The sequence below is a fragment of the Anguilla anguilla genome, chromosome 1 (assembly GCF_013347855.1).
Source record: "Anguilla anguilla isolate fAngAng1 chromosome 1, fAngAng1.pri, whole genome shotgun sequence".
In the NCBI taxonomy this organism is placed as follows: Eukaryota; Metazoa; Chordata; class Actinopteri; order Anguilliformes; family Anguillidae; genus Anguilla; species Anguilla anguilla.
Window position 1 is genome coordinate 63438302 of NC_049201.1, and position 27428 is coordinate 63465729.

At 43.4% G+C, this 27428-nt stretch overlaps 1 protein-coding gene across 5 annotated transcripts in view; it reads left to right on the forward strand.

Moving 5' to 3' along the window:
* Positions 1 to 1697: 1697 nt before the first annotated feature.
* osbpl3b (oxysterol binding protein-like 3b) overlaps positions 1698 to 27428 on the forward strand; it is a 52634-nt gene continuing 26903 nt past the window's right edge. For 4 of the 5 annotated variants that reach the window (XM_035431354.1, XM_035431371.1, XM_035431379.1 and 1 more), the window contains exons 1-2: positions 1698 to 2055; positions 27174 to 27381. In XM_035431354.1, the coding sequence (XP_035287245.1) occupies positions 27313 to 27381 (69 nt within the window). In that variant the 5' untranslated portion in view covers positions 1698 to 2055; positions 27174 to 27312. Of the gene's footprint in view, positions 2056 to 11037; positions 11137 to 27173; positions 27382 to 27428 lie in introns of those variants that run through there. The other variant, XM_035431364.1, reaches the window with a different exon arrangement.

Sequence of the window (27428 nt, forward strand, 5' to 3'; positions counted from 1 at the left end):
ATGACAATACCAACACTATTTGTATTGCGACAACTAATAATGACCTTTTTCCTCAAGCTGCCTCATTGACTCTCAGTCATAAATACTCATTGTAGTTCAACATTGCAGTTCTCTTACGAAACCAGCACAGTGTTCAGGCTTCCACCAGCCTTAGAGACACAGAACCCAAGAGAAGGCCTCACTCTGCCTGTACAGTATGTCCATTTGTTTGTCAGTGACAAAGGAAAAATGCTCTTTCTCACATACACATCAACCTTCAGCCCACTCACACTCAGTAATGTGCAGACACAAGGCCTGTCAGTATTGCACCAAGTCCTCACCCAGAATGGTTTCTCTCAGACTCTTTGAAGTAGATGTGCAGACATCAGAGCTTCACAGTAGTCTGTGCATTTATTTCATTGCAGAATTTAAGGTAATGCACCTGTACCATTCTCTCATGCATGAGCATGTTTTGTAGATCACCTATGTGACTTGAGGATAGCATTTATTTATGTTTTAATACCATGTGTGTTTATCCAGAGTGTTAGTTCAATTATCTATCTTGTGTCTTGACACAAGAAGCCGTACGTTTTTGCCATGATTTGCTCAGTAAGGCTATTTTTGCCAGTTCCTTCAGCAGTGCCACTATACAGTACCATCGCTGGCATTTCTCTTTCATTCGTTCTTTGCCAAGTGATTAATAGGACCTCCTGGTTTCCTCAAGTCCATGCATGCAAGCTTTCTGTAAATGAGGATTTCTTTGCATTTGTTAAATAGAGGGTGTGACTCTCATGCACAATCCACAATGCATGTTCGATCACAGTTTTGAAGAGAAAGTTTAATAAAAACCAAATAACTGTTGCACAACTGTTAGTAACACAAAGTAGCTGTTTCCACTGGAGTTACTGTAGTCAACTCTTCAAGTTAGTGTGGAACAACATTATGGCAGGTTCAACAGAAAGAGGTCCAGTCTGTATTTAACTGACAACTGATTTACTAAATTCTACTCAATCTGGTCTCCCTAGATTAAAATATTTCCTAAGACAATAAACAAATGCATTATACAGTATTGTTTCTTTGACGATGATATAGCTGACAAGTAGGAATGTTACCTGCCCTACGATGTTAGGGTTACAATAAGTCAAAATGTCTCCCTCTCATGGTATTTGATAATATCGTGAAAATGCGCTCCATTTGCTTATTGTTCACCAAAATGTCCCACCTACGACCCCTCTGATATATAGGTATAGTTTACCTATACTGTATAATCACAGAGCAACTAATTATATAGCTTGTAGTATTCGGTTTTTATTTCCTATATGAATAGGGCTTATTTGGCAACCAAAAAATTATTGTCAAAACCGAACATAAACAAAATTATCTCAAAAATCAGATCAAACAGTCGGGAAAATCCATCAGACATTCTTGAGAACAAAAAAACAAAAATATAATTACATTGGAAGTCGAAGACGAAAGTAGATCAAAGATACTTGCTCACCTCTTCCTTGTGTTGTACCTGTACAAACTTTGGTTGCTCACTTTAGAATTACAGCCACGTCACGGAAAAGATACAGAGTAGGCTACTGTATCCACTCCCGCCGCAGAAACTGTGACGCCTTCAGGTGGTATTCCACATTTATTGGAGGTGGGGGATTTCACTCAGATTTCTCCCCGCCCCCTTTCTGAGGCTCTTGTCCACTCCGCTGTGCTTCTGCTGATCATTCTCATATCTGCACGAACAGGGTAACTGAGTAACACCAATTTGGGAGAAAAGTTTCAGATCATGTTTAAAGTTAAGTGATTTAGTTACCCCTTACCATTGGCCGGTAAATACATCATATCGGAATTTGCAAATATTTTAAAATATTTTATTCTTGCAACTGGGCGTATGATGCTTGTCGTCTTCCTCATTATATTTCAGGGTGAAATATATTCTCCGTAGCTAGTAGGGAAGCCAAAGCTGCTTCAACGTGATGCCGTGTAATTAGATAACGATTTTAGACAATATCTTAACTGGACAGTTTCGAGAGGAGACAGGGGGAACTCACCGCTGTTCACAACAAAACTTCTGTGAAGGTAGGCAGTGGAATATTTCACTTTTGTCATTCACATTTGAAAAAGGTTAATGAGCTACTCAGGTTAACTTAGTTTTTAAAATAGTACATTCGTTTTCCTGTGCTAGCTTCCTTGTGTTAAAAAAAAAAAGTATTTACTAACGCCTTACTCCCAATAAATTATAATAGCTTTAACGGAATTGATCAGCTGGCAATCTACAATTTTTCATATTGAAAATTAGCTAGCGAGCCATAGGTGTTCACAAATAGATAGCTAGCTGTTAAAATGTTACACTGTGGCTGGAGCAGCGCGTTATCAGTGAAGTAGAAGCTGCTAGCGTTCGATTATAGCTCTGTCACTGTAACAAATTTACTGTAGTTTACAGTAGGCTATGTGTTACAGTAGTTAGCCACTGTAGCAGCTCTGGTAGAGAGATACTTAGTGGAAACCATTATCCGACTATCTGCTTAACGCTGTCAAGGAGCGAAGTACACAATGCTAGCGTCACTTTTTAGCTAGTTATAGGCTAGCACTTCAGATCCGCTGAAGGGTTGCTTGTTCTCAGTTACTCTTACCCATTGCTAGTGGGTTACCGCTTTTCCTCAATCATAGTCGCCGTAGGCTATTCCAAATACCGGTGAACAGACTTCATTGTCAGAAATGTAGCCTGCGAACTCTGTCGCCATGACCAATGCATGGCGACAGATCAAACACCGAATGTATGCGAGAAACCTCGCTTTACACAGTATTCGAACCAAGATATAATTTTACTAGTATAAAGCATGGTCCTACAATCTGTGGCCACGTGACTGTAGCGATGTGAAATCGGTGCGTTGTGTGAATTTGTCATGCAGTTTACTCCACATTTCACTTTCCGCTATACAGCCATACATGAAGTGATTTGTGCCTTCAGTGTTAGTGAGCCTGTTGACATCCTCAGTCACCTGGCTTTCTATGTTTGCTAATGATAGGTCTGTCACCTGCAGCGGACGGTGAAATAAGACTTGACCGCCGCACAGACACATTTAAGCAATTGAAGCATTGAAGCAATGTTTCCCTTTACAACTCGTGGCATTAATAGTAGCCTAATTTGGTACAAGTTAATCATTATCACAAACTGGGTTATACTAAAGAGAACAATGCATTAATTTACATCCATTCACTTGAGATAGCCTACTAATACAAGTACTAGGAGTGATAGCCTAATACTATTGATACGGATGGTTTATATAATAAACATTACGTCATATTTTTTCGCGTGATGCCAAACAGTGATTGATGTAAGAAAATGGGTTGCGTCGTACTACCGTAGGCTTCTCATTTTATCAATGATAAAGGTTTATTCAACTGTTCAACTCAACAGATTTACTTGGGGGTAGAAAAAATCATATGTATTTTTTACACGATGTGAAGGCTAAAGTTCGCATCCCCAAAGTTTAGCTGTGTTTTTGTTGGAATTATTAGGCCTATTATTATTATTATTATCATTATTATTATTATTATTATTAATTATAGGTTAGTATCTCAGGCTTGCCTTCATTAATGTTTTTTCCTTCACTTCTCTTGAAGTCCGAACGCATATGATTCAGGAGCTATTTCCACTTACATCCTTACTGTCTCCATGGCAACTGATTAGGAATGGGGGTTTAGCCCTTGCTGTGGGCCGTTTGATTTTTATCAAAAAGAAAAGCAGATAAAACTTATAGACTTGCTTATCATGTTTACATAATTTTAATATTGTATACTCTGTACTGAACAAAGGGACAGCATACCAGTCTCAGAAAAGTCAGACAGTGTACATTTCTTGAAAGTGCTCAGGATAGTGGTGCCATGGCCCGGCTGTTGTCTGCTTTCACACTTATTTAGTGTAGGTGTGTGTTTCTGTATGAAGTCACTGCGAGGTTGTTCCATTTTCAGAGCGATCTGGGTGTGCGCCCAGCCCACTAGTGCAGACACCAAAACCAGGCTGTTTAATTTTGTATTACAATGGGAGGTGTGTCCTGTGCTGCTTATGGACGTTTCTCAGATGTGCATGTGAAAACGAGAGACCACACATCACTCTCATATTACATATGATGCACTCAGGATGGGTTTAAAGATTTCTTAGAACACTGAAGATGTTTATCTGATGCTCAGACGCTGTCATTTGCCATACAGAAGCACTGAAGGGGAGAGATGGCTGAGATGAGAGGAGAGGGAGGAGTGCATAAGTTTGCCACCTTGAGCAGTTGAGCTGTGTCAGCCCTGAAATCAAACAGTTTCTATCGTGTTCTGCTGGCAGTGGTGGCATATGTATTAATAGCACCATTTGGTACAGCGAGTACATCTCGTCATTCCCTTTAGAGTTTCGAAGGAGATTTTGGGATGGGGCTATTTCTGTTAAGAACTAACATTGGTTACTTGCATACAGATATCTGAAGCTGTCAACTGTGCGTGAATGTCTAATGGATTCATACAGTATTCTAATAATTCACCCTTTGCTGTTGACCCCCAATGTGTATTTCTTCCTCACCACTGAGTCCTTCCATAATGAGCTACCAATCACATCATTTCTGCCTCTGTGACCCCTGACCTATGACTCCTGTCCCTGCCACTGTGTCTGTGTTATATGGCAGTTAAGATGTCTTTGGTGGCGGAAAATGGGACGATGGATAATCAAATGAATTTAAAATGGGAAGCTAATATCTGATGATTGGTATATGCTGTTTGTATGCAGGACTGTTGGACCAGCAGTTATGTGGATATGCGATTAAGATGAGCATTATAGGAAATTTAAAAACTTTCACAATTTCATTCATCATCTGAGCTTCAGTGCTGAATATTAGTCATTGTTTCTCCTTTATGCCAGCCAGTTACGGGCTACATTTTCATCAAACCTAGCTATAAAGAAGACATTCTCTCATTATGCCTACTACTTCTTGCTCCTGACTCATATCTGACCAGCTATACATGAGGACTATTGAGTATAAAGCTGCCATTATAAGGAACTGTTCGGCATTTTTTAAATTTCACTGGTCATACATTAGTCAGTGTGTTCTTGGATTACTCATAAAAGGTTTGCAGATTTACATTCTCTGTTGATGTTGCTGTAATATGTTATTGTTGCCAATAGTTCTGTCTTCTTCTCAACAGAAGTTTGCACTGTGTGTCTATACAGCTATCAGTGTTATCTGTTCCAGAAGCATTGATCTCAGTGGGAAATATTCCATTCAATATACATATTAGCAGCAAGGACACAGAAAGACCAGGCATCAACTGCAACTCTGCCACCACTGTTGCCATGGACACAGACTGAAAGAGTAGAACTCAAGTTAGGTAAACGGCCTTGCGATGGTGTAATGGCTTTTGCTTATTAAGTGTTCAGTCACTTTGTTCCCCGTAACTGTGCAGGTCTTTGTGGACTTTGACTTTCTCTGCTTGCTCTGGCTTTGTTCATCTCTTCTAATGATATGAAAGAAAGAGATGTTGGGGAACACTGGCTGGAATGTTTGAGGGAATGGCAGATCTAGGACTGGTAGAACAGCTGCTCAGACTGTATCCTCCAAGGCAGGTGTTGTTCTCTCCCGTGACGCACAAACAAGAATGGCTGCGTAGGTGTATGGGCGGAGCAAGCAGATTCTAATATAGGCGCCACAGAGAACTCGTGGTATCTTATATACAGGTTCTATTCCCTTTTAGGGATTCACTGCAGCGATGGCATTTTGAATATTCATGAAAGGCCATCGTGAAAGACATCATTTCCATTTTTAGCACGGGAGCACACAGACAACACCAGAATGTGTTTTTACCAACCTCATGTACACTGAAATCGCGGAGCTGAATATCTATTCAGTTCGTCGAATACTTTTGTCATTCTTTTTGCTGTGCATAACCACAGAGTGCTCTTGGACTTTTGTGCATTCTACATATTTTATGAATGGACCACAACCTTGATGAGTCTAATGGCAGCATTTTGGGCACAAGTTCCTGAGCAGTGATGACTAAAACGGTCACGTGTGTGAAAAGGGAAGTGAAAGTACTGGGAGGAACATCAGTCTCGTGTACTGCACTGGTGCATAGCAGTGGCTGTTGCGATGTTGTCAGAAAACTTTTTTGCATTGCTTTCTTAAAAACTTTTAAAACCTTTTTGCATTCCTAATGGTGGTGTTATCAGCCAGCCAGACTCCTGAGTGAATCCTGTTTGTTGGCAGCGCGAAGAAAGAGCTGTTAAACCTTTCTGGTGTCTTTAGGCTGCCAAGTTCCCTCATGTCGTTAAAAAGTTGGCTGATATAACTTGCCTCTCTAGGTTTGCTACTTTTTAGATTCTGAGATTAAAGTCTCCCTTTTGCCCTTGTGCTCTGAGATAGGGCTCCTCATCCAGATATTAGTGTTATTTTACAGGATGAATGCTTACCCTTTTGTTTTCAGCTGTTATTTGCAATTGTTGCATCACATTATTGACATTTAGCAGACACTCTTATCCAAAGCAGCTTGCAAAATGTTATATTTTATGTAGTGTTCGTTTGTACTGCTAGATAAATGCTGTACATTGCTCAAGGGTAGAATGGCAGTGTCCTATCTGGGAATCAAACCTGCAACCTTTGGGTTCCAAGGTTCCCAGTTCCCTAAACATTATACTGCTCTGTTGCCCCATATCACTTTGTATCACCACAGTAGTCCATCATTAGCATTAAATAAGTTATGTGTGAGTACATTTCATATTAATGAAACATTACCATTTCATAACAGTTTGTGTACAGTTCCATCTTTTTCTATTTCAGTGCAGAACAGGGGGTCTGTTTTTCTCAGCTGGATGAAAGTATAGAAAGGGCTCTTATAATCACGTTAATAAGGCTGTTATGTTGGCACATTCCCCACACATACCACAGAGATTCCACCCAGAGCCTGCAGAGATCGGAATGTGCCATAGAGAAAGCTCAGCACTCAGCACTCAGTAAAACAGGCCTCTCAGCTTGTGTAGGCCCTGTACCTCAGACCTGTCTCTCAGACCTGTCCCTCTGTGGATGGTTATGAGAGACTTGCACATTGCGAAGACACAGGGTGACATTTCAAGAATGAGGCCAAAGTTGCAAAAAAAGTTGTAAGAAAATGTAATAAATTGCAGAAAAGTGCACCTACAGTAGCACCTTGTATCCTGCTCGCTGAGGGAGTCATCACCAGACCCATAAGCAGGTGGAGGACAGTCCTACTCCTACATTCTGGGGCAGTGCTTCATCCAGTTTTTGTGTAAGAAAAACTGAACAGGATGCCGGGAGACTTTATTCTATTATACCTGGCAACAGGAGATTTGTTCCATTAGGCTTTCCTAATGTGAAACACTTTTCTTTTGTCCTCGTGCATAATGAAAGTGTTAAAGTGTCTGAACGACCACTTTCAAACAAATGCCTGCTCTTGCAGCTAAATAACATGTAAGCAACACAAGACTTAAGCATCAGTTAGGGAAATTAAATGGGGTCTCATGAATAGACCTGATCTGTTTGTTTATGGATTTCAGTTGTGCTAGCTGCTAATGTTTCTGGACCCTTGTGGGTAATTTTGCTGTCGTTAAGTGTGAGGTCTGGAAAGCAGTGTGTCAGAACAGATCTCTAGAGCTGTTACTGACTGTGGAGAACTGGTGTGGTTTTGAGGCCAGTTTTACTTTTTGCGGGGAAATTGTGGGCTCTGAGAGAAAACCACTCACATTAAATATTAAGAGATTTACAGTGCCGGAGAATTCAACAGCTATCATGATCTCCTGTTCCAGGGAAACTACTGTTTTACTAGAATCTGTCTGGAGCACACAAAGCAGGTTTCCATCTTTTTCAGTATAAAACTATTGCTCACGGGCCAAGTTACATAAAACATTCAACATTTTACAGCAAACCCATCCATCCTAAAATATTTTTTGCACGATTGAAAATGGCTACAAATATTCTTTCATGGTCAACATAAGTGTCACTGCTTTAGTATATCAAATTTGAAGGTTACATAATAATGCTATATTTTATTTTCCTGGTGTTTTACTTCTTTACTTCCTTTTTATTTTTCATTTGACTGCATTGCAATTTCATATTGTGTGTGTGTGTCTGTGTGTGCACGTGTGTGTACGTGTGCAGGTGCTATAGAGGAAGTGTCCATTCATCCTTTTTCTGTTCCATTTTGCGGAGAAAATGAAGCTCGGATAACTGAGAGAAGGCGTGTTTCTGTGTCTTGTTATTTTTAACAGTGCTGAGGTCTCACGTTTGAAGTACACCATTAACTGCTGCACCTCAGCTATTGGATAATAATGACATGCTCTACAAAGATAAACACTTCCTATCCTTCAAAGGGCTTTGGGTGAGGAGGTCTGGTCATGGCTAACTAAAAAAAGCAGAGTGTTGGAAGCAGAGGGAACTTCAAAGCATGCCTGTATCCTGCCACTGTGACATGTGGTGCTCTGCTATCTCAGAAGTGAAGGGTTTGAAAATGGTGTTCATTTCATATTAATCAGTTACTTACAGTATTTTCTAATTGCTCAGACAAGGATCCCCAACACTGAGGGAAATGTGTTCATAAAAATGCAATGTATACAGTCGTGTTTTTTTTTCTCGATGTCATATTGACACGAGAATTCCCTCTACCCAAATGAATGAATAAATCATTGAGAGATATGATCTCTGTTCTCGTTGTCCTCCCTGATTTTGTCAGTCAGTGATCAGGCTGCATCTTGTGTTTTGTCAGTCACAGGAAAGCCCTGGAGGCCTACCTGTCTTTGTTAGTCAGCAGTGTGGGCCTTCTCCGTGGCTGCAGGTGGGTGTTCAGAGCTGTCAGGTATTCTGCCGTGAATGCAGAACAGTCTACCGGTGCTCACACATTACTCTGCTCCATCCATACGACTGGTGTTGTCTGGTGGTGTTCAGATGTGTAAGCGATGCTTGGTTGAAGAGGACATGAGTATGCTGAGGAGCAAATTGTTTCATTGCTGTTCCTTACGGACGGCAGCGGCCGCAGTTGTACACGAAGAGCAGAATTAGCCATCAGGCTTTGAACACATCTACTAATCCAGCTTTCCTTTTCATTTATCCATGCCTGGACAGAAATCATCAGCCCTTTTCTATGTGTTCACCGTTAAGCTATCGTTACTGTGGTTACTGTCACAAATATAGTTTTTTTATTTGGCTGTACATGTAAATTCTATACACCAGATAATAATAAAACTGCTCTTCTGTGAGTACGGCCATTCACCTTGTGTTAAAAATATTTGACTGGGTATATAATGATAAAAATGATTATTACAAATTCGAATTGTATCAGATCTAATTTAATGTAAGAAATTAATGATGTGGAAAATGAGATGATGCTGATATACGTGTCGACATTGAATGGATCGGCTAAAGGGTCAGGGCTTGGTTAAACGACACTCAGATGTCCTGGGGCTGCTCGAATGCATATGAAGCGTTCATTATTTCAGAGACATCCACTGAGGGCACTGCCTTGAATGTGTTAACATGTGGAGCGGGAGAGGAAGAGGGGGCGGAGTCTGTGGGGAAATGACTTATTTAATATGCGAGCGCCGAGGGATTTCCACCGCTCTGCTTCCAGGGTACATAATAACAGGAAACCCTAAACAAAGATGACTCACCTGCAGCCACTAGTCCCTGAGGCGAGGTGTGACAGCCATTCAGAGCAGGCCGTTGGTCCCACCCCTCACAGTTACAGAAAGCCTTATTGTATTCATGGCTTCTGATGTATTTCTTAGGTATGACTACCTGGTTTCATATAGGTAGATTCTTATTCTTATTTGCTGTTATTGAGGTATGTGACATCCAGATATGCAGATGCAACAGCCAGAATCCTGTATCTCTAACTGCTCATTTGTCTGAAGAATGGGACATCCGGAATCACCAATAAACAAGAGCTGTTGCTTTATGCGTGCTCTTATTCTTGGGTGTGTGTCAGCCTAATGTTGCTTGGTCACATTGCAACCTGTTCTAAACATTGTGTGCTAAACAACTGTAGCCAGTTCCCCCATTGTACAGGGTAAAATCCTCTCAATGGTTTTAGAAAAGACCTTTTGTATCTGAACTATCTTCGCCTTTACACTGGTAATTATACTGCTATGTATCTTCTTCTTTTGTTTTTGAATGGTTTTTGTGAACATTGTCGATTGTAATCTACCTGAACAGTTTCAACTTCAGTATTTCCTGTTCAGAATGCATTTGTAACACAAATCCTTTGCAAATCCACTCCTCCAACAGAGTGAAAGAACTTGAATGCATCCAATTTGCTGCACTTTACCATTAACCACAGTAACCTCATCCTGTGCTCAATTGGATGACAATTTAAATGCTAACAGGATATTGGACAGCGCTTTGAGACTGAACATGGGTTCTTGGGAGGGTGAGGCTAAATCCATTTTAGAGCCAATAGAGGTTAAAATGGATAACTATGTGTATAAGTGTGTATTTATTTGTGTGTGTGTTTGTGTGTGTGTTTTATCCACTTACAGTATGCCTTGCATGAATGTGCAGTGTGAATTATGTGTGATCTGGCTATAGACTCTGGGGAAGAGGATGGTAGCAGCTGTTAGGGATGTAGGAACTACCAGGAGGTTTGGATTTCTCTATACCTGCTCTTTCCTGATGTAGTTTAGTTTTACAGTTCTTGAGTTAAAGTATCCCAATGATACAGGATTCCGCACTCTTCTTTGGCATGATATGATAGTAAGAGAGCCATAGACCCTCACAGTCCAGCGCCTCGGAGAGACAGAACTGCCATGTGTCCTGCATCTGCTCTGCTGCTTGTGTAAATGTGTCCTGTTGCGTAGGTCTGCCGTAATGAGAGCGTGTTGAAACACGAGCCTGAGGAAGGGAAGACTGGGGCACAGGCAGTAAAACTGCTGGAGGATGTGGGCGATTGACAGGATGTGATGTGTTCCTGATGAGGTTCTCTGCAATGCACAGGTCAGTCATGTGACTGGTTCCTTTCGAGAGGAAGAAGAAAGAGTGTGAGAGAAGGGCAAGACATACAGGGAGAGGGAGACAGAGAGGGCAAGAAATGGCAGAAAAGAGAGAGAGGGGGAAATAGAGACGCCTTAATTGTGATCCGACAGTGAGAGCAGAGAGAGAAAACCCCACCCCTCAGGTACGCGTATCAGACAGGGATCTGAGTAGATCAGAGGGAGATGGAGAGTCAAAGCCAGCGTAAGCCCTGCAACAGAGGGGGAGTGTAAGGGTGCAAACTGTTTTGAGGTTTTCTCTCAGCCAGGACTGATTGTATTTCCTGCCGATCGCTCTCCTTGGAGTGAGGCCTGCTGGGGTTGGCAGACTGCGCCAGGCGCCCGCGGCAGCTCACGAGGGGCGTGGAGCCCATCTGCGTGCTCCTCTGATAACGTGCTCTGCATGGAGGTCTGCATGCCTGGGGGCACGGAGCGGTCCTGCATGCACAGGGGCACGGAGCGGTCCTGCATGCACAGGGGTACGGATCGGTCCTGCATGCACGGGGGCACGGATCGGTCCTGCATGCACTGGGGCACCGTGTGGTCCTGCATGCACAGGGGCCTGGAGCGGTCCTGCATGCACTGGGGCATGGAGCATCCCTGCATGCACGGGGGCCTGGAGCGGTCCTGCATGCACTGGGGCATGGAGCATCCCTGCATGCACGGGGGCACGGAGTGGTGCAGCATGCACTGGGGCATGGAGCGGTCCTGCATGCACTGGGGCACCGTGCGGTCCTGCATGCATGGGGGTACGGAGCGGTCCTGCATGCACTGGGGTACAGAGCGGTGCTGCACATTCTGCACCGCACCTGCTATTGGCCCCAGTGCTCGAGAAATGCCTTACAAAGTTTATGAAATGAGTTCAGTTGTTTAAGCCGTGGGCTCGGCACGTGGGCTTAAGTCTGTTTAATACTTCTTATTGGCCCACAGAGAGTTCTGGTTTGGCTGTGCCTTTGTGATAAGCTGCTGTCCAATGTAACATAGTGGTTCTGGCCAGCATGCTTTTCCATCCAGTTACCAATTACCATCCAGTTTAGATCAGGGCTCAGCAGCTTTACACCAAACAGGTGTGGAATGGGTGTTTAAAGAGTGTTCCATGGATCTGGTGTGTTTTTGGCCTGGTGCAGAGACCCTCAGCTGTACTAGACTCCTGTCCATTTGGGTTGTTTCCTGTCACTCTGGTTTTCTGCCTGTCACTCTGCTGGTTTGCAGGACTGGCCTGTGTTACAGAGGAAGAGTGGAGGTGAGGGAATGCCACAGGAGAGGGTGTGATTAATTACTGGGGCTAACGAAGCAGGCAGTTTGCCCCGCAGGATGGAGACAGCGGGGACAGGAGAGGAAGGTTATCCACCTGTGTGTTTATCTGTTTTGGTCTTCAGCATTGTTGCAGCAGTGCCTTCTGGGTAAAGAGGAGAGAACACTAAGGACTGTAGTGAGATCCCAGGCACTCTTGCTTTTTTAGTATTGAGAGATGCGCTGCTCCTGCCTCCTCTGCCTCAGCGTTTTAATCAGATCAGGATGCCATCACGGGAGTGCAGAGATCAAACGGTAATGGCTCCTGCTGAAGTGGTGCCCCTGACGTCTCGCACATTTTACTCCGGTCGGAACATCGTTTGCATTGATCTCCTCTGCGGTTAACTCCCATGCAGTGGCTCAGAGGAAGCCTAGAGCGAAAGCTGTGAGTAAGGAAAGATGAAGAGATGAAGTACTATCCGCACGAAGTTCTTTCTGTTGATATTTGTCTGTTGCCTCTTGATCTTCCTGGTCTTCTCCTGTTAACATTACTGCCCATCAGCTGGGCCCTTCTGAATGAGGTACTGAACATTGCTCCTGGAAAGCTTCTTTGCAGTTTCTCTCGGTGAATAACCCTGCCACAATATGTCTACTTGGCCCTGCACGTATAAGCCTAATGCCTTCTTCTTTTCCATATTTCTTGCAGCTTTAGTGCCTATTTTAGTCACCCTACGGGACAATGGTATTAGGCTTCCTGTGGTTTAAAAAAAATGTAAGGTAGATGAGATTTCAGTCAATTTAACTACCCCTCTACCTCCCTCCCACCCCTCCATATAGACTTCTAATTATTTGTTTAATTGTATTTAAAGCCAAATTAGGCTATTTTGAGCAAAGTTGCGTAAAATATTATTTTTAAGTAAAACTCATATTTTTGTTGTAGGTAGAAATTCGTTCATTATTCAATAAATGCACATATATTCACTGAATTCTTTTTTACCTAAAGTTAAATAAGGTGGCCTCATACTTTTGGCCTGTACTGTATGACACAAAACGGTCCCCTTTGAAGTTTGATGGTGTAGGTTAATCAAGATATTACCTAAAACAGGTGAAATGACCGTTATCCCAGGAAGAAGCAGATCAAAAGTTTGTAGTAAAAACAGGAAGATTTATTACGCAGCCGGCTACGGGAACAACTCAGCGAGAAAGTTCAAAATAGTACTGGTGGGTGATTAGATTTATACAGTTTAGAGTGGGTACATTTTGCATAATGTCAGAACTGGAGCGCTGCCTCTGATTGGTGATAAGAGGCTGTGCTTCCTTCCGATTGGACCATTCAAATTCAAACCCATCCTATCTATTCAAACAGGTTCCATTCACATTGAAATTGAAATACAACAGGGGGGCTCGCCCCCTTCCCCCCCCGGGGCCCAGGGGAAACTTCCCAAACACAGAATACACAAAACTGTCTGTTTCCCAACAATGGTCAGTCGCATTATCATCCTGCCGTTGTGCCGTTTGAGTTGACAGGTTGACCTCTGACCATATTGATGTGAAAGGGTGAAACCCGGTTGGGAACAAAGTATTGTTCTGAGAGGTTTGTTCTCACTGTCATCCTGTTTATTTGTAATGAATGTGTAATGTATAATGAATAAATACATGCTCATTCACACTCAGAATGGAACTAGATAGCAGTGTGAAGCTAATCCAGCTTGCATGTGCTGTGTTAGAATAGTTGTTAGGGAAACAGGCCCTAAGCTGCAATATGTGAATATACAGGTCTCTCAGCAACTGAGTCTCAAGGTCATAGGCTAACAGAATAATTGACTGAGAATGATTATGTTAAGGAGATTATGACAGAAAACACTGTGCCAGATGTCCTGTACCAGAGAGCCAAAACTATCATTTTAATGAGCTGATGTGTTGATTTTGCCAGGAACAGGCCTCACTGAATGAAAAGAGAATATGCTCAGTAACATTTTTAACCAGTTTCAGGTAAATGTTTACATTTATATTGTTTTGTTTTTATATAGGTCTACAGTTACTGTCTTTAGCTGGCCACACCAGGCCGTAATGCCTGTGCAAAAAGCCATCGCGTAAGGCGTTCACGTATGTCCACTGCAGGCATTTTGCAGCTGGGTGACCCTGGCGACCAAAACCTTCCATCCCTGAGCAGTGATATCACCAATTATGCATTGTGCCACATTGTGAGTTGTATCATAGAACTACCTCAGAAGGGCACACCACTCTGGAGCTGCTGAATATACTTGTTATTGTTGGTGTGCTAGTTTTCTCATTTTGTCATTCTTTCCTAAATCTTTCCTTCATAGAAATATCAGTGCCGCATCATCTTCCCTATTGACTCAGATATTAATAACACGGATAAGCAAACATTATAATCTCTATGCTGTGGTGGGAAATGTACATCTGGTCTCTAATTAAAGTACTCGGTGCAGCTGAACAGATGGCGGATTTGCAGTTAGGCAACAACCACAATGGTGCTATGGACTCTTGTAGCCTTGAAACAGTGGTCTGATCATACATACTGTGAGATGGTTCTGAAGAGCCATGATTGAGTGCCATGTTTGATGCTCGACGGCATGATTTCGCTTTCATCTCTGTGACATTTGGAAAGGTACGTGAGTTATTTGTTTGCAATGACAGGGCTTTAATGACCTCAGATGTTCAGGGAACATTGGGCCAGGTGGACTGGAGGGATTTTAAAAGGCCCGTGTCCTTAGGAGAGCTACGGTCTGCGCACAGTCTCTGTACTGTAACTTAGCATTTAGTGGCTAGTTGGATGTTTTGGACAAGATAAAGGTGGATTTGAGAGGGTTAGTGTTAAAAAAACAGGTCTCTGTTGTATGTACTTAGAGTAGTCAATGCATTACTCATGAAATACCGGAAAAAGCTGCAACCATGAAAGGCACCTCAAGTGGTGTTCTTTCTCTGGTATGTCTGTGCACTTGCTGTATGCATATTGAAGTGTGCCAAAACCTTGGTATTGCCATATGACTGTGAGATTATCTCATGCTGAAACAGCATTTAAGCACTTTGTAGCTTCTAAGGAGAGTATCAGACCCAGGACTTGAGATATTGAGAATTACAAGCTCTTTATTAGAAGTAGATACGTTTCAAAATCTTGACTTAGCTGCCTTATGTTTTGGATTTTGTGACTCTCTTTATCGACTGTTTAGTATGGGTGAGAAACACTGTGGCTCTGTTCTCCACAGCTTGGTGCTAAGGAGGTTTCCTGACACAGCTGCTCCAGTGAAGCTGGCCTCTGCCAGTGCTAAGTGGAGCCCCTCTTATCAAAGGCACATTTTAACCGCGGCACAAGGAGCCATTAAGCCGGCCTCCTCCCATAAGCGCGAGTCTGGAACGTTCCATTTCAGTCGGCGAGCTCTGAATAATGCATTCGACGTGAAAGCCAAAACTTTTTCGGCGAAGCCGGCTAACCATGCATATTTCATCCGTGTACTTTCCACACGCGCTGGAGTTTCAGCCGCCAGGCTCCGCCGCGTCAGATGATCCGTGGATGACAGGGGGCGCTGTTCTGCCCTCGTCGTTGCTGTGTAAGTGACAGTAGCTGGAGGGACACCGGAGGCATGCAGCATGCTCCTTTTAGCGTGTATGTCAGCTGAGCCTGTATCTGTGCTGAGTCAAAAGGCATTTCTGCAGAACATCTGGCTCAGGTTAATAGTTTTGGCCAATCAAGTGTGAAGACCTTAGGCCAGTTAAGCAGAAGTAGATGCATTTATCCTATGGATTTTTTTTTTTTTCACAGCACTTGCTAACATATAAATGATGGTTCACATTTGAAAATAGTGCTGTTTGTCTCATATGTTACTCATATTTTCCATAAAAACAGAAGCTCACCAAAAATGTACTCTAAGAATAGGGCACCGAATCTTCCCAGCATAATGAGCTGTTGTGTAAATTCCTTTTACACGGGTTCAGCTACCATGCCCTGACTCCCTTGGCATTTGCAATATGCACTGCGGCCATAAATTCTTTGAGGACTGTTTTTGTTCTGTAGTGCTTAGCTTACTGTATTCCCCAACTACTCGCCTCAACTTGTAGACTGATCTCTCCAAAAATCTCAGTGCTTCTCTTTGTGGCTGTCCTTCCATTTTTTTTGCTATTTGTTTCCTCCAATAGATGAAAGGCAGTTTTGGCCAGCTTTTTTCACACAGAAAAACTTGTGTACTCGTGAATGCAGATATCGTCTCCTGTGAATACCCACTGAGTGCCGACTGTATGTTGAAGGGAGAACTGAGGTGGAACGTTAAATTTCCCGCATGTGGAACTGCAGGGTAATTGTGCAGATATTCTCAATGTCCCTGGGGTCGGGGGAGGCCTCACTCTCTCCCTCCCCCGCACACGCTCAGTCTCCTTCCCTCTCGTGTTCAAATTAAAAATCAAACGAGCCTCATTGGCATGGCTACAAACAGAACCAGACTGACTAAACAATAGCAGCAATAATTTTGATAGGAAAAATAAAACACACAGATATTAAATGCAGAATTATTTCTCTACCTCTTTTTGGTTACGCAGCTCTCCCTTTTATCCTCTGAAATAGACTAATCTCAAACAATAGGATGCTCTTTTTGTTTATGAATGATAAAATGGCTTTCCTTTCTCTCTTCACTCCCAGATAAAGTAGCGCTGGTCAGGCCTGCACGTCCTCTGCCTTCTTTACTGAAGATGGACACATCTCTGACTCCTGCTTGACTCATTCTCCTTTAATAAATATAGCAGTCCACCCCGATGGAACTTTAATATTGTCAGAGAGATGTTTCATGTGGGGGTTTTTAGCTCTTAAATCCTGAGTTTATGCCCCCGGTTATTTTGGCAGGCAACACCGGGAGCCTCTCCAGCAGCTTCTCTGGCAGCTCATGATGCTCTCACGCACACTTGCTAATGCAGAAAAAAAAAAATGTCTAGCATCTTTCACTCTCGCGTTACTACCCAGCTGGACGCTTGGTGAGTCTGCTCTGTTAGAGTGTTTGTTCTTTTTTAATTTGTTTGCATTAGCATCTCTGCTAATTTAATGTTTGTTTCAGTCATGCTCTCTCTCTCTCTCTCTCTGTTCCTCGTAGACAGTATGGCTTTGTTTAACAATCACGTGGGCTGGTTGAGATGGGGATTTGACAGGCTTTTCATGAGAGTGACAAAAAAAATTTTTTTCTCACGTCTCTAGTGTCACTACATACTTATACTATTTCCTTTGTGCTGGAATTGGTGTGTGAATATGAGCACTGCTTGTGAAGGTTATTCTGAGATTCTTCTACATATCCAGATCAGCTTGAGGGAGGGATGAGCTCCTTCTCTCTCTCTCCTCACCCAGTTGGTCTTGCTGCCAGTCATCCCTGCCTATCTCTCTCTCTCTCTCTCTGCCTTTTGGGATGTCTGTCAGTGCGTTTGAGCTGATTGGACAGGCAAGGTCATTAAAGGGGCTGCATCAGAGCACTGTGCACATAATCTGAATGCTTCTTGCTTCCATTATTCTAACTAGTGTGGATTTAAGATAGCAGTCATCTTGTTCTCATCCATATTGATGTGTATGTCTCTCTTTCTTGCTTGTCTCTCTGCTCTTGTGTATTTTATTCTCTAATTTCTCTCTCTACTTTTGCTCTCGAGCTAGTCTTGATCTCTGTTCTGTTACCATAAAATGTCAGTGTGTTTGGAAGTGCAGTTTGTTTATTTGGCCAAAGCTCTCTCCTCAGTGGGTGAGTGTTGCAGTCAAGACTCAAACCCTTTCAGTTCTGTAAACACCACTTGGTTCTTCCCATAATGCCATGCTGAAGAATTTTGTTCCATATCCCCAGTTCAGCTGGGGGGGGGGGGGGGGGGGGTGGGAGGGCGGTGTGGTCTGAGTGTTTTGAGCTTGCCTTGTGGTGAGTCATGTCCTGGGTGGAGCTCAGTTTCCAGTAATTAGCTGCAGAGTGCTGGCCCCGTTGTCCGGACTGTATGGTCAGAATGGGCCTGTTTGTGCCTGGCAAAGGAAGAGGAACTTCCACAGGCACAGCTGAGTCTTTCAAAGAGCACAGGTCCCAGATGTACCATGTGAGGCTTTGTCTGGAATCAGGTTCAAAGGAAAAACATGTCATTTCTGTATCGTCACGTATGAATTTCATTTTACTCCTGCAAATGCCTGGAGTTATTGTAAATATTGTCACATGGTTCATAAATAAATAGACAAATAAATAATGGAATAGTTAGCAATGACTCATATCTGTCATCCATTAATTAAATAACAAATAAATAAATATGACTGTGTATACTTTACAGCACTGTTTATTATTGAGCTTGGTAGTTTGTTAACCTCTCTTCATTATTTGGAGACTAATAATAAATGTCTGCTCGTGTGCAGCACTCAGCTACATTGCATGGGGTATTCAGCAGCTCTAACATTCATATGGTTCTGCAGGGTCATTCAGGAAGAGTGACTTAGTACTTTGTGAACATTGTACTGTTACAACACTAGTGAATGCTATGAAGTTCTCTCATGAATAAGGTGTTTGTTCTGTACGAACTGTAGTATTTCCTGGTTCTCTTTTCCTGTTTGTGCTGTAATGTGTGTTATATCATGAAATCTTTGCACGTATATGGCCTGTAATGGAGGTTTAGTAACAATGGAGTTGGAAATGGAGAATGTGTAGGATGTAGATTAGGGGTGGGGCTGTTTACTCAAAGAAATTAGTACTTGTTTGCAGATTCTTAATCGCTTAGAAAAAAAAAGTGAAAAAACGGAAATGTTTTTGTCCAGTGAAAACTACAAGGCGCACCCAATACATACACACGCACACACACACACACACACACACACTCCTGCCATGCGTGTGTGTGTCTGTGTGTGGCACATAAGTTTTTATGTATATTTGGCCATTCATATAAATGATCTACCGCTCGTGTCCAGATTCCAGTTCCTTGTTTTAGGAATAATCATGGTCATAGATCCTATTGTCATACATATATTAGGACATGGAACACTATCATTTTCACTCAGCACCATCCCCCTTCTCACAACCTTCAAACAATCATGCAGGCACTATCTGGTTTCAGGCCAGTGATGTTTTCATTGCTTACCTGAACTTATTCTTCCTCTTTTTATATCTATAGATTTTCTTTGTTTTCTCTCTTTTGCTTGTTATTTTTCTTTGTCTTACAAAGCTGTTTACTTTCGCTCACTTTTTTCCCCTGGAAGACTGGAAGCTCACTGAGTTGGGCTCAGGATTATTTGTAATTAATGTGTATTGTGCAGACATCTTCTGTACATATTATGCTTTAATAATTTTTTCCTGTATTAATAAATAATACATTGAAATTGAAAATTGAAGTATTTGGACAGGAGCACAATTTGTGTTGTTTTGGCTTTGTATGCCAGCACAGTGGATTTGAAATGAAACAATGAGTATGGTTAAAGTGCAGACTGTCAGCTTTAATTTAAGGGTGTTTACATGCATATCCAGTGATCTACTGTGTGTAGGAATTACAGCCCTTTTAATACATAGTCCCCCCCATTTTAGGGCACCAAAAGTAATTGGGCAAATTAACATCTTAAATAATGTATTCATATTTTGTATTTGAAAATCAAGTCTATGACTCATAGACATCACCAGGCGCTGGGTATTTTCCCTGGTGATGCTCTGCCAGGCCTGTACTGCTGCCTTCTTCAGTTCCTGTTTGTTTTGGGGCTTTTTGCCTTCAGTCTTGTCTTCAGCAAGTGAAACACATGTTTGTTGGGATTTAGGTCAGGAGATTGACGTGGCCAGTCAAGAACATTCTACTTTTTGGTCCTGAAAATCTTGGTTGCTTTAGCAGTATGTTTGGGGTCATTAATACCTGATGAGAAAGACCCAAGATAAAGCATTCAATCAGCCTGGTTTTGTTATTTTCTTGGTTATTTTTCTTGGTAATTTTGAAAATGAAAGATCTTTTCATTTAATGCTTTAATGAGCATTCATTTAAAAGCACTTGAGTCTAATGTTTGTTCCACCCTTAATGTAGATTATGTTCCATTTCCAGGTATTTGCTCAGCCAACCACGAGCCGTGACATTGGTTATGACGTCTTAGTAACTAATGTCATGGACACGCTGAGAGGCAAGAACACCCTGATCGTTAGACAAGTGGCGTTTCACATGTTGCTCTGTTTATCTTCTCTGGAAGCTGCTAATCTGACATCTCGTTAACGCTGAGACCCGCATTCCCCACCAATAAAGTATCTTTGACTGAGCAATATCCACAATCTTTCATGCTTGTGTGAAGCATGTGTAATTAGACCTTTCAAGCCTCAGTATGCTAAAACCGGCTTCCCAATTTCTCCTCACATTCTTTTGATTCTGTTTCCTTTCAGGCGGTCTCCCATGAGCCCTCGAACCGTTCTTTTTGTGCACGTTAGCCGTCAGTCTTTGCCTGAAACAGCATGGCGCGGCGTAGCGCTCACACTGCGTGGCCTTTCAGGAAGGCGCTCTCGGCCCTGAGTAACGACCATCAGTCTCCCGTCCCGTCAGGACTCTGCGTCTGTCTTTAGGAAGTTACAGAAACGGCTATCAAAGCGATCCTCCCCGCGACAGTGTTCCTCGTGTGCAGTCCCGGTGACCAGGGGAGGTTCTGCTTTCCTCAGTTTGAGTCGCTGGTCGCGTCTTTTGGTTGATCTGCTGTTCGGACTCTGTCCTTGCTCTCGGTGAATCAGAGGATGCCGTAAGACCCAGCCTGCGTATCTCTGCCTTTGGCCTGTGGGCTGAAATGGTGAGCATCTGAAAGGCAACGTGTGCTGTTCCATGAGCAGGCCTTTCTGCACTCCTCCTGGCATCCTGTGAAATAAAGACCACCCTTATGTCCTCCTGTGGGCCTCCAGAACGCACAGGCCTCTGAAGGCCCAGACTTGTGTGATTTTATGGTCTTGTGCCCTATAAGGGGAGTGTGTGTATAGGGGGAGAAGGCCAGTCAGACCTCCGTATCATTAGGCCACTGGGTTTGCGTGTGCCTGTGTGTGTGTGTATGCTTATTCCTCTGTTCACAAAGCAGTCTGTGTGTAGGGACTCACAGGGGGCTGCATTCATGTGTGTGTGTGTGCGTGCATTCATGCATACTCGGGTGCCCGTTTGCGTGTGTGGGCACACGTGTGTCCATGTGCACGTGTGCGTGTGGGTTTGTGAAAGATGTGCATATTTTTATTCTCATTTATATAATTCATGGATGGTGACAGCATGGTCCTGATGATGAGTGAAGTGTGCCCAGCGTGTCCATTAATCTTTCATCCTGACCAGCTGTCTTCAGAGAGAATGTGCTTCTGACCCCCCCTGCCCATCCAGCCCCTCCAGGGTGCTCTCAAACACAGCTCCCTGGGTCCCTTTGCCTCCTGCTGCACATGACTCTCCCAGTGTGAGCCGCTCTCCGACAGGGCAGCCCTGCTCTCCAAAGCCGAACAGCATTTCCAGGCTCAGCGTGAAGTGTAAAGCTCCGATATTATTTCCCTAAAATGTTTTGGAGCTTTATGAGATTTATCGAGCTTTTAAAAGCTTTCATGACTCTCCATTTTATTGCACAAACACCTCAAGAGTTTTCAGAGAAGATTGACCGTTTGAAATGAAATTCCGGCTATGTCTGAGGGACAGGGCCAGGTGTGGCGGGTTCTGGCTGCTTTGTGTGTGGCTCCTGTAGGCAGGTGAAGAAAGGCGCTGGGCGGCCCCGCGGGTCGGGTGGCGTTTGTCCACATGGCGGTTAGACAGGAAGCGCGAGGTGTTGTTTTGAGAGATGAAACGCCCTGATAGGTGGCCGTGTGTACAGGGCGGCCGGCCGATCGGTGGAAACTGGATGAATAAATGATGGCGGAGGAGCAGGAAGGCAGCTGCTGCCTCCCAGCCTTTGAAGGGGGGATTTACCGTTGGGAAGCTGAGCAGCGCTGGAGTCGGCTGGAGGTCAGCTTTACCGCGCTGCTGAGCCATATGTTTTTAAAAAACGACAAGCTTCCTTCTGTCGTAACTAGCAGGCTTACCCAAAACAATCACTTACAGCCAATTTAAATCATTGTATAGTTTGGTTACATCCACCAGTTCACCTTTAGTTTTAATAATAATGCGTTTTATCTGTCTGAAATCCAGGAACAGGTTAATTTGTTTTTCTGTGGGTCTTGTCGTGTATGGTGATAATCTACTCTTGTAAGGGCAAGATCTCACTCTAGAGCCCTGGTGAAAATTGCACTCCCAGGGGCTGTTTGTTGGTTTCCATCCCATTCAGCTCACCAGAATTAATTCGAAATCGGAAGTCTTTCAAGTATGGACGTGTGCCAAGACGTGCTAAATGTTTCATACTTAAGTTTGTCTATCATTGTGATAAATAAAATAGACAGACTCTGTCATCTTCAGCTGCTCTGAGATTCACACCACACTGTCCATGGTAACGGTTGCTGTGTTGCTGTTTTGGGAAAACAGCTTTTGCTGTATTTTTCCGCATTTTCTGAATATTTCTGTGTAACTCCCTGGTCTGTTTTTAATTATTATGCAACAACTACTGATCCGCACAAACCTCAAATGAGGTGGTGCAACAATCTTAAGATAGAGATAGCAAATTGCATTTTTGCTGAATGAACTAGCTTACACTAGTTAATGTTTTGTGACAGATTGATAGCTATACAGTGTTTGATTTAGCTAATCTAGCTGCCAAATGTTTAAGCACACATGTATAAATATGTACAAAGACAGTGTATTTTCACACTGTTTCATACACTTCTCATTTTTATCACTTGTTCTTATAGCTAACATGAACTGTATTGTTGCAAGTTAGCCACATGAGAAGTACTGATGCATGTTTGCTAACTGCTGAGGTGTGATTTGTCGAGGGATGGAATTCCCAGTAGCACTGTTACACGCTTAACCTACCTGGAGGTAAGGTAATTGGAAGGAAGACTTCAGTTCACGCATTAAGATGAATCCAGGCATGTGTAAACGTGTCTTTACAGCCAGCACATCAAAAGCCCTGGGCATGAACTAATAAGTCTAATGTAGGTTGGTCCTAAAATGTTTCTGCCAGGCAGAAAATTTAAGAGTAGTATTGTATTACCACAGGCAGCAAGAAATCTATGACTGAAATAACATGATGTCTCTTAAGACTGGATTATCAATACCGTTTACTTGTCCCAGACATTATTATCAGTTAATATGAAAAGGATGGTGCACATAATTGGTTCAATGGTTCTTCCAGATAAAAAAAATAGAATAAAATTTTGAGGAGATTCTGTTTTTACCGTTTACTGATTCAGAGCTACTTCTGAGAGATGTTTTCCTGAAAGCAAGGATCTGAAGTACAGATAAAGATAAAGTTGAATGTAGGACAGATGACCAGAACATCAGAGTAAGACTGAATGGTAGGTCACTGATGGGGTCATTAATAGCCCCTGGAAACCACGTGTTTCCTGAGCATGTGTCCCCTTTAGTGTAGGGCTATCTGTCATTGACACTGTGTATTGTTATTTCTTTATATTTGGCACAAATACGATGGTAGAATGTTCATGTTTAGGTTTTTTTGCACATAGACCATACTGTAGCCCGTTTGCACCACACTAGTGGGTCCACAACAGCACCCCAGACACCCCAGCACCGGGGTCAGCCCCCTCATCTCCGCCGGCTTGGGAGATGACCTTTCACACTGGCCGATGGGCGGGGCTATCACACCGGCCACGGCCAGCTCTCTGTGCTCTACGCCTCTCATCAGGAGGTCTGTGGAAATGGCTGGGGGTGGGGGGGGGGGGGGGTAAGCTTGTGTAGTGTAACCTTGGAAACATCCCTGAGCACTGGCTGATTTGGGAAATGGCTGGGGGTGGGGGGGGGTAAGCTTGTGTAGTGTAACCTTGAAAACATCCCAGAGCCCTGGCTGATTTGGGAAAAGTGGTTGTGGGGGGGGGGGGGGGGGGGGGGGGTAAGCTTGTGTAGTGTAACCTTGGAAAACATCCCTGAGCAATTGCTGATTTGGATAAAGTGGTTGTTGGGGGGGGGGGGGGGGGGCGTGGGGGTAAGCTTGTGTTGTGTAACCTTGGAAACATCCCTGAGCACTGGCTGATTTGGGAAAAGTGGTGGATTGACAAACCCTCCTGACGGGCACTGCTTTAAAATACACCCAAATGCAGCACCACAAAGAAACGACAAGACAGGAAGTAAATTTCCCTCTCAGCAGGTAATGAGCATGTCTGGGTGGGGCCATGCACTGAGTCACGGTCATTACCCTTCTCTACCATGGAGATCTGGGTGGATTTTCATAGCAGTCTGAGCCTTCTATGCTAAAGGCATAGCATGTTCTTGATCCAGTGGAGTTGTGATCACACTAGCTAACATTACAAACAGCTTTGAGTGATGGTACAGTGATGTTAGCTCCTGAATTAAAGCATATTAGAAAATATTTGAGAGACTGCTGACATTACTTAAATTCAGATCAAAATTGCATTGAATATACTCAGTTTTCTTGCAGGAAAACCGTATTTAAAATCCTTTAATTTTACCCATGGCCATGACTGCTGTGAGCTGGTGAAGGCAGAACAATAAGAACGTCACTGCAAGTGGGTGAAAATAAACAATTTGGAGCTGTAGGCTGACATTCTTTTCTTTTTGGATTATTATTTTCTGCCAAGCAGCTACACAATTTTATGAACATGCGTATGCGTATGCTTTACAAATTAAAATCAAGAGGAAGAGAGAGTGGAGCACATATATATACAGTGTGATATATAAGGCTATGCTGTTCTGTGCACCAAACATTGTCTAGATTAATTACCTCACACTTCAGACAGTATTGGCGGTATGATTTGCTAAAATTGCTGTTAGTATGGTTTATGTTGCCACGAGGGGGGAGAAAATCCAGTCACCCTCGAATGGCGGCCAAAGATCTGCCTTTCCCTTTTGGTATATTGGAGAATAAATCCCCGTGTTTCTGACGGCCACTTTGAGTAATGGGCTCTCCTGCCTGTCTGCTGAGCTCTGAGACTGTGTGGCCTGACTTCTCCCTCCGTCATTTGTTTACGCCGCAGTTCAGTGGCCTCTGTCCCTCAGACAAGCAGACGCGCTGGCTCCTGCTCCTCTGCCTGCCCCATTACTAACTGCGCCGTGACAGCGAGCCTAAAGCTTTGTCTCTCCGCTCCGAGATGTGTGGCTCATTAGAGGTGATGGAATATGGCGCAGGCTAATAAAACTCCAGGACCGGTCCATCGAGCCTGCCCCGCCACATAGCTGCAAGGCTTTGGGACAAACACAAATGAAAAACAATAATGAACTGCCCTATGCACCTGGACTATTACTCTCAGGCAGTAAGGGGCCTCTCCAGAGCATTACTTACACGCTGTATGGGATTTGCTGTTCCTAGTGCATTTGGCATGGTAGCCTGAAGATCGATTTATTATACACATTTGCTCATTAGTTATAAACCACTGAGTGACTCACTGAATACCAATTAAGAGAATTCACATGCTGCATTGTGGAATGGAGGGAAATGGGTGTGCTATCAGCCACTGTTTCAACTTTTTTATATAACGGTTTCTTTGTAAAGAAACTGTTACTAGTTGTTCTTCTATAATTAGTGCACACAGAGTGATTGTCAAGCTGACTTTAATAATTGTTCGATACGTGACTGTGTTATGTTTAGTTTTCTGTCTGTATTTGTGCTGTTGGTGCTTACTCTGAGAAAGCGCTACGGTATAGTTGTGGAGCTCTAAACTCGCAGTGTGTCTCACATCAAATCAACAGCACACACTGAAGTCAGAAGTGAAACGTGAATCACGTGATGTCCCCACCCAACCACACAGCACGCTCACTTTTGTATTTTTTCATACAGTGAAACCTCCCATGGTTCCACGGGGCGGGGTTAGCTGCAGCACCTGGTGCAAAGCACTGGCTGTGTTAATCAGGGCCGGGCAGAGACCTTTTGACTGACAGGTGCTCAAAGTGAGAACACGGCACACCAGCCTAGAAAACCTGTTTTACGACACCCTGTTATCGTACCGAATATATTTCACCAAAACGGATGAATGAACAATAATGGCAGCAACAATAATAGGATAGGAGGCATATGGGGCTCCTGAGGCAAAAGAGGCAGATGCTCTGCTATGATTAACTACATTATTTATATCTTTTTTACTTTAATACGCATTGACCTACATCATATGTGGCACGTGTTTCTCACAGTTAAGATGCAGTTATTTCTCTAATGGTTTAGTTTCCAGCCACAGGGCATTATAGAAGCTACAGTCTACTGTGGCTAATGCCGTGATTCAACCGGTCCCATATTGGAACGCCTTAACTGCATCATGGACCTACCAAGCTTCTCGAAAGAAATGCAGCTACTACAAGTACATCCTCACCTCAAATTAGTACTATAAATAGACAAGCACAGTCAGATAACAGTTGTCTTTCACGCCACCTACATCCTTGTTGTCAGGGCAACACTGTTTGGAAATAGAAAGGAATAGAAGGCTGGAAGTGACAGTTACGCTATGATTGACACATTGATTATTTTTCAGACGCTGACCTATTTTCTCCCATTAAGATAAATAATATATTTTCACATGCTCAACTATAGAATGCCTTCCAGGCATATTTGTATACCTTTCAGCTCCTGGTCTTTTTAACCAGGAGTTTTCTTTGTCGCACGTGGTGCATTTAGCTTATCTATGTCAGGGAAACTATTCAAGTTAATGATGTGCATTGACAACAATGGAATGAATGGCAGCTAACAGGTTGGCTTGCGTAAGTGCTACTTAGCATTCCACACTATATGGAAACTGCCCTGACCATGCTGTTTCCATATAATTGGTCATTATTCCGCATGGCTGCCTAATGACAGGAAAGAAATGTGCATGCTTTGTCACAGAGATGACCTGTTTTCCAAATTCAGCTCTATTGCCGCTCTGGGTATGGCACATTCTCTGACTGGAGTTTCATTCTCTCCGCACAATGCCTGCAGGTAGCGAGCACGCTCACAATGCCTGGCCAGTGAGGAGATGCGCTGCGTGAGACCCCGCCCTGTGGAAGCAAAGCCCCGCCCTGCCGCAGTGAGGGCCCGCCCATAAGCTGAGCTCAGAGGAGAGGAGAGCAGCGTCGCCATGTCACAGAAGATACCGTCACCGACCCGCAGCACCAGCAGCTGCTCCTCCAAACATGACAGCCGGCAGGTAACAGAAACCCCACATACTCCACGCTGCTGTCTGAAACGGGTCCT